Raw genomic sequence first — 10,502 nt, 5'->3', positions numbered from 1 at the left:
TTCTGGGTACATACCCAAAAGAATTAAAAGTAGGCACATAAACAGTATTTCTACACCCATATCTATAGCAGTATTATTCACAATAGCCAAAAGGAGAAAGCAACCTAACTGTCCCTCAATGGACAAATGGATAGAATATAGTATATAAGATTCTTTATTTAAAGAATGAAAAAGCCAGGCACAGTGTTTTACACCTGCAATCCCAGCTACTGGGTAGGGCTGAGACCACAGGCTCACCTGAACCCAGAAGTTTGAGGCTCACACGAGCCAGTGGCTCACGCCACTGCACTCCAGTCTGGGCCATAGAGCGAGACCTTGTCTCTTTAAATAAAAAGGAAAAAATACTGGCACTTGCTACAACCTGGATGAACCTTAAACACATTATATTAAGTGACATAAGTCAGGCACAAAAGGACAAATACTGAAATACCATATGATTCTACTTATACAAGGTACTGAAGAGTGGTCAAATTCATAGAGACAGAAAATAGAATGGTGGTTGCCTGGGGAAGAGGGAATGGGAGTTACTGTTTAATGGACATTTCTAAGTTATCTTCTTAACTCCAATGCACTATTACATCGGACAGAGACCCTGTCTAGTAACTCTTTTCTGTTCTCTCCTGTTCTCTGCCTATCTCTCCAACTACCACTTTTTTTGGTAATCTTCCTCTGCTCTGCTCTGTCATGTTGCACCAGGACTCTGTGTTCAGCCCCCTTATTTCCCAACCCTTCTCTAGGCAACACATCTACTTTTAGTCTTAACTGTCTCCTTTATGATCAATTTCCAACAGGGCAAGAGAAGTTATGGTGCCCTGTAGAATGGTACCATAATCAGCTGGAGACCTCCAAGTACAGCTTCTTCCTTATTCTGATTCATACTCAGTCCAATTAAAAAATGACCCACCTTCCCTCAACTAGACCTGTGAATTCACAGGACAAGGACTACATCATTTTCAATTTTACCTTCCCAATATCCAGCACAGTGCTTGGGAACACAGGACATGCTCAAACACTTTAATTAAACAATAGGCCACCACTGTCCGATAGAACGTTTTTGCAATTATGGAAATGTTTTATGGCTAATATGGTAGCCATTAGCCACGTGGGACTACTGAGTACCTGAAATATGGCTAGTACAACTGTAGAACTGAATTTTTTACTTTAATTTATAATTAAATGGGCACATGTCGCTAGTGGCTACCCTATCAGACAGTGCTGCTCTAGAACTCCCTCTGGCTTACCCTGTCTTCTCCTAGCTTGCCTCAAGTTATTTTTTATTTTTTTCTTTGTGGTCACAAGAGCCATGAATACAAATATCCTAACTCTGTAGGGCTGGATATTAGTTCCCATACCTTTCACTATCAAAGAACATAAAACGTTATTATGCAAATTCTGAAAATTTGAGTTTCTTATGTAACCTCACATGATAAGTTTACTCTAAGTGTTCCTCCTCAGCCTGATGCACTGACTATTCCATTCACTTAATGATCCAAAAGAGAAAAGAAAACATCCTACCATTTTCACAATGTAGTAGGCCATGGCATGTAAGTGTCGGGTTGAAGTTCCACTACCAATCACAAAGTAATCTGTGTATTTCATTTCTGGAGGAACCTTGATCACACAAATGTCTCTTGCATTCTCTTGCCTCAGTAGTGAAACCATCATATCGATGTCAAACTTAAGACCAATATGATCTGAAATGCACAAATATTTATGTCAGATGGCCAAGTAGAAGACAGACTTGTTGTATGCATCAGAGATGGAGGCAGCCGACAGTGAAACTGCTCCTCCAAGAGAGTATTTAGATCCAAAATGTTTGGAAAGGTGGCAGGGCCCAGGCCTCCTGGAAGCTGAACCTGGGCATCACTATCATATAGCCCTGTTCAACTTTTATTGTCAGCGTGCTCAGATTACACAGTGCCACGATACATCCTTTGCTATTACCACATGTGAGCAGAACCACACATCAGTGACAAATGACTTTCTATTCACTAGTACTTGAAATGAGCAAGCATCTCAAACACAGAAAGGCTATACAAACAGCAGCATAAAGTCGTGAAGAGGGAATATCCTGGGACATGTTAAAATCAATCTCGGACATAAAGGGTCACAGTACTAGAACAGTGAGCTGGAAGGGCTCTAAGGTACTATCTGGTCCAAAACCTTCAATTGAGAGATGATGAAACAAGCCTAGCATAATTAGCGTGGCCTACGATTAATCAATGAGGAAGCTAAAATTTTAAGTGATTCTCACCCTCAAGTTTTTCTTATAAAGCATTTGGATTGTTAACAACTGTTAATCTATAAAAATCTAATTTTTTTTCCTGTAGAGATTTAGATATTCTGCTCTTCTGCTTGGAGTATCATACATAGCCTGTAAATTTATAGCTCTCAAGTTTTAAAGTTGACTCCAAAGAACCTAGTAGCTAAGTCCACTAAGACCTCTCTGTCTCATACTCTAACTTTCTCAGATGTGATGTGTTTATCATCTCTCAAGTTTCTAAAAAGGTTAGCAATAATTAGAGGATCTTAACTTGGACCCATCCCCTATTAGCGTTTCTTACCCATCCCTTAGCCCTCAGCCCCTGGCTCGCTCTCAGAATCCTCATGCCCTAACACTCCCGACAAATCCATTTCCCAGGACGCTAGGAGCGTGAAGGAGGGATGACGACGGCGAGGCGGTCGTGCCAAGGGTCCGGACAGCTAGGATCTGGGAGACAACAGTTCATCTCTTGCGCTCAGGGATTCTTAATCGTGAAACGAGAAGGTTGGCGCCAACAACCTCTGAAGTCCCTGCCAGCTCTGGATCTGCAGAAGTTTTGTGATTCGGAAAAAATGCATTAAGAGGGGAACCCAGGGCCGCCTTAGCCCAGACCCGGTTCCTGGCTGCCCGGAAAAGACCGCTTTCGTTCTCCACGCCCGTACCTGCTGCGCTCAACTCTGGGCGTCCCTCGCCGGCCGTCCCCTCCGCCTGCTCCTCCAGCCGGGGCCCGCTGTGCAGGCCACGGTAACGCACAAGGCCGGGGGTCACGCAGGCCCAGCTGAAGGCTGGTCCCGCAGGAAGCCGTTCCAAAGCCAGCAGCCCAAGCCGGGGCCGGGTTCCAGCCTCTACCCGGAACAGGGCTCTGCGCCACAACAGCGTCCCGAGCCGCCGCGCCACACAGCCACCCGGCCCCATTGCCGTCGGCGGCGCGGGCTAGGGCCGCACAGAGCCCGAGTAGGTTCTGTGGCTTTCGATTGGCCGAGTCAACCTGCGCGGCACGGAAATTTTACGCCAGACTCGCGGGCGGAGTCAGGACCGGATGGGCGGAGTCTGGAGGCCGTGAACCGGAAGCGCTGACTCGAGATTAGGCTTCTTAGGAAAGGACGTCTGGGGTCGATTGCCCGCCCGACTTTGCCCTGTATTGTAGTGATGCAGTACACCGTACACTAAATGTAAGCCTCAGGAAGGCAGAAGTGTTTAACTGTTCCTCTGCACAGCGCCTACTGAATGTATAGTAGTTGCCGCTGTTGATTAGACTGGAATTAGGATGCGAAATTTTCTACCATCTCTCATTACCAAAAAATATTCAAGATTCCCTTGCAAACTTGAAACCCACGAGAAAAAATACATTATCTGCGCTAGGGTGGAGTGGGAGGCAGAGATGTAAAGGACCATTTGGAAAACGTTCTTTGGTTAGCCCTCCATCCACACCACCTGTATGGGAGGAGTTTCCACCAATAGACCACACCTGGGGACCACCTCTGTGAGAATAAAGCATGCTGAAGTGCAGTTACACTATTAAATCACGGGATTTGAGAACTGAAAAAGACCCAGAGGGGAAAAACTGCCCAGGGCCATATACTTAGTGGCCAAGCTAGAAACACAAAACCAAGTTTCTGAACTTAAGGACTGGTATGAGAGAAAGGCTTCCTAGAGTGGATAGTAAAAGGGGGCAAATATTCCAAATGCAGTGCCAAGCACTTACTCAAAAATGTTTCATACATTATTTTAAAGAAATGAACTCCAGCTAATCCTAGCACTCTGGGGAGGCTCGCTTGAGGTACTAAAAATAGAAAGAAAAAAAAATTAGCCGGGTGTGGTGGTGCGCAACTGTAGTCCCAGCTACTCCCTAGGCTGAGGTAGGAGGATCACTTGAGCCCAGTAGTTCGAGGTTTCTTGAGCTAGGCTGATGCCACGGCACTCTAGCCTGGGCAACAGAGTGAGACTCTGTCGAAAGAAAGGGAAGGAAGGAGAGAGAGAGAAATATGAAATAATATAAATTTAAGTCTCCTCTGTCCTCCAGTTTCATCTTTAATTCCGTTTCCCCATTGACGGGAATTTGGTGTTGCTCCCAGCTTTTACCATCATCTTATGTTCCCACTCTTGTCTCTGAACATCCCAAACCTGCTTTACCACCTGTATTTGCCATCTCGTTTAATGGAGCATCATCCCCCCAAATCTCTCAAACCCTGGACTTCATTCAGTCCAGGATCACCCTGCAACAAAAAAATCTGTTGTCAAATCCTGCTTATGCTACCTCCAAAATATTTTTTTAATCCAGCTTCTCATCTTTATTCCCAGTGTTCCTTAGTCCAAGCCCTCATTACCTCTTGCCCAATTATGGGCTGGCTCTCCTGTCTCCAGTCTGTCTCTACTCTTTTCATACTCCATGCTGCCAATACTGCCAACTACAATTATTTTAGCCATATCTGATTTTTGCTGTTTTCCAAACTCACCATACCATTGCAATGCCAAGTTCTGCATATACTATTGTCTTTATACAGCACCCTTTTCCCATTTCACATGACAAAATTAGACTCACTCTGTAAGACCTAAGATATTAAGATATCTCCCCCTACTCTCCCAGATGGTCCCTCAGAAACCCCTCATCCCCTTTTTCATAAATGTCTTTAACATTTATCATGTTTGATTGGATGATAAGTCACTGGAAAAGACTTAGATTTAATTCCACCTTTTCTGTTAATTATCAGTGTGCTACTGAATTTAATCTCTGAGGCTTAGTTTCCTCATCTGTAAAATGGGAATGATTTCCTTTTCATAGAGTTGTCTTGAAAAAAATGAATAAAATATGAATTATATACCATAGTGCTTGGCATGTGGTAATCATATAGAAATTAATATATTATCTGTCTACAAATTGGCATCATGGGGAGGAAATGCCTCGAACTGTCATTCTGATAAAGCCTGTGAGAAAAAGACCACGAGACACACACATGTCAGAGTTAGATTGACTTGCAGCAAGGGAGACTGCACACCATGGAGGAGGGAGTAGAAGGAGCTTTGTTTAGGGCGTGGGCTTGTGCTGAATGAATCTAAGGAGAGATCAGAGGAAGTGGGATCAGCTGGGGTTTGGGTGCTGCCCTGAAGCTGAGACAGGTTAGCCATTGTGTATCTCAGTGATTGTTGTTCAGGAGACAGGAGAGTGTTCACAGAGCCTGGGATGTTAATCACTCACAAGAGTTGCATGGCCTGGGGAGAATCGTGTCCTAGCAGAAACATTGTTTTAGGTTCCATTAGAAACATCACATTCTGTATTAACAGCAAGGCTGAGAAACAGACTGAGGGTCCTGTTCCTTAGAAATATGAAAGTTAAGATAAAGGTGGAATGTCATACCTGGGGTAGGAGTGATGCCTAAGCTGTCTCTGTGTGGAATGATGTGAAGCGTTCCTGTGTCTTCGAGTCTATAGACAAGACTGTGTTTTAAAAAAAAAAAAAAACAGGAGGTTTATACTTTGGAAAAAGGAGACATTTAATTTCTTGTGAAGCATTCTCAGCTCGCAGTGGCCATTCTGGCTGTCTGGGAAACACTGTTCCAGCACAAGCCAGGAACATGTGTTTCAAGTGAGAGGTAAAAGGGAACAGGATTTTATACTGAGGGGGGTGGGTAATTATACATTTTTAACAAGCTACAGAAGTCATGAATATTTATGAAGAGGAAATATGCATGTATAATTGTACTTTACACCTCCCATCAAGTTGTGGCTGGGAACTCAGTTTTTTTTTTTAATTATGGGTACATAATAGTTGTATGTCTTTATAGGGTGTATGTGAATGCTTTGGGAACTCAGTTTTAAGGCTTTTTCTGGGGTCCCCTTGGCTGAGAGGGGTCTTTTCAGTTGGGGGCAGGGGCAGCTTCATATTTTATTTTTATCTAATTCACAACTGGGATGTTTCATTCTCACTGAAATGATTCCAAACAGTTTTTCATCATCTGTGATTTCAGAGACACAGTTTGCCAGCACTATGTCCTTAATGTTAATTACCAAAGCCATTTTTACAGGTCATATTTCCTTCCCGAGGTAAATATTTGGGGAATTGGCTGTTACCTGTTAGAGAGGTCCTCAGAATGCCCCCTCCCCACTGGGCCATCTGCTCTTGGGAAGAATCAGAAGAGGTGGGAGGTTTGATAATCCCAGTCTTTGGGGTGCTGAGGCAGAGGCTTGAAGCCAAAAGTAGCTCTCTGAGGGAGTCACAGGAATTATGTGTTAACCACGAGTCCATGACTACCAGGACTTTCCGATTGTGGAACCTAATTTCCTCCCTGGTGTGTTGACTCAGGAGCTCCCTTTTGCTCCATTAGCAGCAAAGCCAAAAGTCTCCCAAATTTGTTTCCTGGGGCTTCATAGCAAGGTGGGAAGCTGCAGTCACAGAGACTGTCCTACAACTAGCCCCAGGGATTGGGGAGAGGGTAGGGACACTACTCTGGGAGATGACACCAGAGAGACTTCAAGATCCTGCATCAAAGAGAACAGAGAGGCAGGAAGCAGAGCGGCTGGGCCAGAGGAAGGCCCAGGAGCTAAACTAGAGAAAGACTGAGCAAGGCTCCCGGACGCACACACACTGCACCACCCGGGCCCTTAACACCATAGATTACGCATCTGGCACATAATTGTGTAATATATGAGTGACTAAATTTATATAGTTGTGGGGCTGGAAGTATATCAAGTTCAACCTTTGCTTACTCCGTGCATGAATTTATTATACATCTGTGGACCACAAACCCTCTTTTGATTGCAAAGGACCCTCAAATCCACATATACATCCAGCATTGTGTTTGGACTGAATAAATATGTCTCTCACAGCAAATGGGTGTGGATGGCATCGCAAGTCAATGAAATGTTATTTAAAAATGTCGCTTAGTTTAAAGTAGCTTTTTGTCATGCATGTATTCAATGACATATTTAAAGAGCCACACATTTTAAAAACAAACGGCCATTATAACTAAAAGGTTGGGACACTACTCTCCAGCCTCAGCAACCCTTGCCGACCTCATAGGGCAGCTCATTCCACCAGTGGGCAGCTGTCGCTATTGGTGCATATTCCTGCCTCATTTCAGTTTAATCCTTTCTCCTGGATTTGCACTCTCTTTGTTCTGCTTCTGCCCTCCAGAGACCGTGCAGAGGGAAGGACTAGGATTAAAATGACGTCTCTTATAAACCTAATACGTTAGAAATACTATTGTTACTTGAAAAATCGGAGTTCATTCACCTGGCCAGTAAAATATGACTCTCCACGAGAACAGAGATCTTGATAAGTAGTTTTTTATTACTCACGGCAAGTACGGAGAGCACTGGGAATATTCTCCGAAGCAGTGTCTGCCCAAGGGAAAGTGGCAGGGGGTTTTTATGGGGCAGTAGAGGAAGAAAAAGATGTGTCCTCACACGTAGGGGAGGAGTTCCCCTTGCGCGTGCAGTTCGTTCATCCTGCTGGAGCACGGGTTGCATGTTATGGAAATAAAGCTACAGCTCCTGCCGGGGCAGAGGCTTCAGCATGGTAAGGAGGAAAGTTCACTGGGGTTCATCTATAAGCTGCCAGCATCCCTCAGGGTCTAGCTTTAGCCACAGGCCTCCTAAGCAAAAGGCTGCACAACAGGTTGATTATTCAAGTTGTTGAATTTCTATAGTCCCTAGAATTCACTCTCGCTTCCTACTTACCCTATGAATTTGTATATTTCTATTTAAAAATTCTTCAGCAAATAGGTCCTCTAAAAAAATAAATATTCTTTTGTCCTCCATTTGTAAATCTAATTGGAAAGGGGACAAAATCCGTTTAGAGAAGGTGAACAGGGAGTCATTTTCTTACAAACCTAGAGGTAAGGCAGCGTCTCTCTGCACCCTGAGCTCCCCGGAGGGGGTTGGAGGAGGACAGGGTGTGTGCTGTGTGTCTGCTCAGATGTTTGTGCGGCTTCGCCAGGCATGCCCTTCGTGCTGTAAGGACAGGGAGCCCAGCCTGCAGCGGGCACTGAGGTGAGGCCTGCGATAAGATGAACTGTTGGCTTTTCAGGAAGCACCGGGCCTGTGGTTTGACAGCATCCCAGGAAACTGTAGCCCCTCACTAGGAGGTCCCTGCACATGAGGAGACACCTCCTGGGGCGTTTCTCCAGCGAGTCTGTGGCCAAGGTGCAGGCTTGGTCTCCCGTCACTTGTCTCGGGCAGCACTGTTTCCTCCGTTTGCAGAGCCGTTGTTCGCTCTGAAGCGGGACCTCTAAACACCCACTTTGTGCCCTTGCATTCCTGGGCTCTGTCTCACAGCCAGGCTATTGCTCCTCCCGCCGCCACAGAATTGGTGGGGACCTGGAGGCCTGCCAGTCCCACTTGCACTTCACCTTCACCATGAGGAGCGGACTTGCTCCTCACACTGACGTGGGTAGGAGCAGTGTGCAGGTTATGGGGCGCTCTGAGTAGACTTATGATTCACTCCGTCCCCAGGAGCCCTCACCAAGGTTCAAGCCAACAAACATTCTAGTGCCAGACCCTGGGCTAAGGCTAGAGAGGAGAAAGATGAAGAAAACATAATCCCTGCCCCCAAGGAGCTCCCAGACAGCAGGAGAGATAATGATAAAATGTCACCGATACCAGGCATTCGTATTTGGAAGGGGGGAGTCCAAACTGCCGTGGGGCACAGCAGCAACTCTCCTGGCACTGGAGAGGGCTCCGGGAGGAGGTGCTGTTTGGACAGACCAGGCTCCTGAGGTAGAGGAGAGTAGGCCACAGGGCTCCACACCTTCCAACCTCAGGGGGCCCCTTTCACATTGGACTCGGGGGGAATGGCGATCCCTAAAGGGCTGCAACTTGGAGGTGCTGTATTCCAGGCCAGGGAGTACCATGGTGAGGGTTTCAACCCCCTGAAAAGTTAGTGGGTTTTTACTTCCATATCTACCCAAGCCTGTGAATGTTTTGTCCCCAAAGCTGAACTGTGATATTAAATGATGATTCAGAGCTGCTACGACCCTCCGACCCAAAGCCCAAATGAGAGCCCTCACCCCTACTGTCTCACAAGACAAGACCTTAGTTGTTTTCTTTCCACCAAAACCTAATTTCTGAGGAGTCTCTGATTTCTTTTGATCAGCTCTGTTGACAGTACAGTAAAAATTCTGCTTTGCTTTTTCTTTTCTTAATCCTAGTTTTATGAAGTTCCTCCATTTTGTAATTATGAGATTTGAGTAACTGTGAATAGCAGATGGGTGGAACCCTGAGAGCTAAACTCTTGAGGGCTGGGCTAGAGGGAACAAAGCCTGCCTCCTCTGCGGGAGCTCATTTCCCCTGATGTGACCCCTCTCTTGCGGAGCTTGTAGTTTGGGGCCAAGTCCCTGATAGGAACATTTTCTACCACAGCAGGGAGCCCAGAGGTGCTGGGAGAACAGGTAGGAGTGACTTCTTCCACCTGGGGAGATGCGAGGACACCTCTCGGAATGGGTCAAGTTTAAATTTTGGCTTTGGCCTTTACAACTCCAAACCTCTTGGTCACGCTGAAAGAAAGCATCTGACAACATTCATTCATTCCCACAGTGGCAGGCAATCAATTCTCCTATCCAAGCTGCAAAGAAACTCTGAGAAGTGTAGCCAGTGAGTTAGGAACACTCTGGGCTGACACATTCAGTCTCGCTGAAATATCAAGGGGCTTCCTTAGCTCCCTGGGAAAGGTCTGAGCCTGAGTCCAGTGAGGTGTGAGTGGCTCCCAAGGACACTCCATTTCCTTTGGGCTGTCTCAGCTCTCACTTGCTGCCATGCAGCTGCTACTGTCAGGAGCAAGGTGACGAAGCGTAGCTTCCTTATCTTACTCCTTGTTTTATACCATGGACAAGAATCCGCTCAAAATAGATTACAGATTTAAACATAAAACCTGAAACTGTAAAACTACTAGAAGAAAACATGGGGGGTGGGAAACCCCACAGGCAAGGATTTTTTGGATATGTCCCCAAAAGCTCAGGCAACAAAAGCAAAAACAGACAAGTGGCATTACCTCATACTAAAAAGCTTTTGCATAACAATAGGAATAATTAAAGTGGAGAAACAACCCACAGAGTTGGAAAAAAATATTTGAAACTATACATCTGATAAGGGGTTAATATCCAAAGTATTTAAGGAACTCAAAACAACTCAGTCGCAAGGAAACAACCCAATTTTAAAAATGGGCAAAGGCCCTGAACCTACATTTTTCAAAAGAAGGCCTATAAATGGCCAACAAGTTCATGAAAAAATGCTCAGCCTCACTAAT

The 10,502-nt window shown here is 45.4% G+C and overlaps 1 protein-coding gene across 1 annotated transcript in view; it reads right to left on the bottom strand.

Annotated features, from left to right (window-relative positions):
• The window catches only part of MALSU1 (mitochondrial assembly of ribosomal large subunit 1), an 8,231-nt gene extending 5,022 nt beyond the window's left edge, over positions 1-3,209 (bottom strand). Inside the window, exons 1-2 of the mRNA XM_012659416.1 lie at positions 2,926-3,209; positions 1,516-1,694 (exon numbers count right to left, since the gene is read on the bottom strand). Of these exons, the coding sequence (XP_012514870.1) occupies positions 1,516-1,694; positions 2,926-3,178 (432 nt within the window). The 5' untranslated portion in view covers positions 3,179-3,209. The remainder of the gene's footprint in view (positions 1-1,515; positions 1,695-2,925) is intronic.
• Between the last annotated feature and the right edge of the window lie 7,293 nt (positions 3,210-10,502).

The sequence above is a fragment of the Propithecus coquereli genome, unplaced genomic scaffold (genome assembly GCF_000956105.1).
Source record: "Propithecus coquereli isolate 6110/MARCELLA unplaced genomic scaffold, Pcoq_1.0 Scaffold61, whole genome shotgun sequence".
NCBI classification, from domain to species: Eukaryota; Metazoa; Chordata; class Mammalia; order Primates; family Indriidae; genus Propithecus; species Propithecus coquereli.
This window is presented reverse-complemented; position numbering and strand designations above follow the sequence as displayed.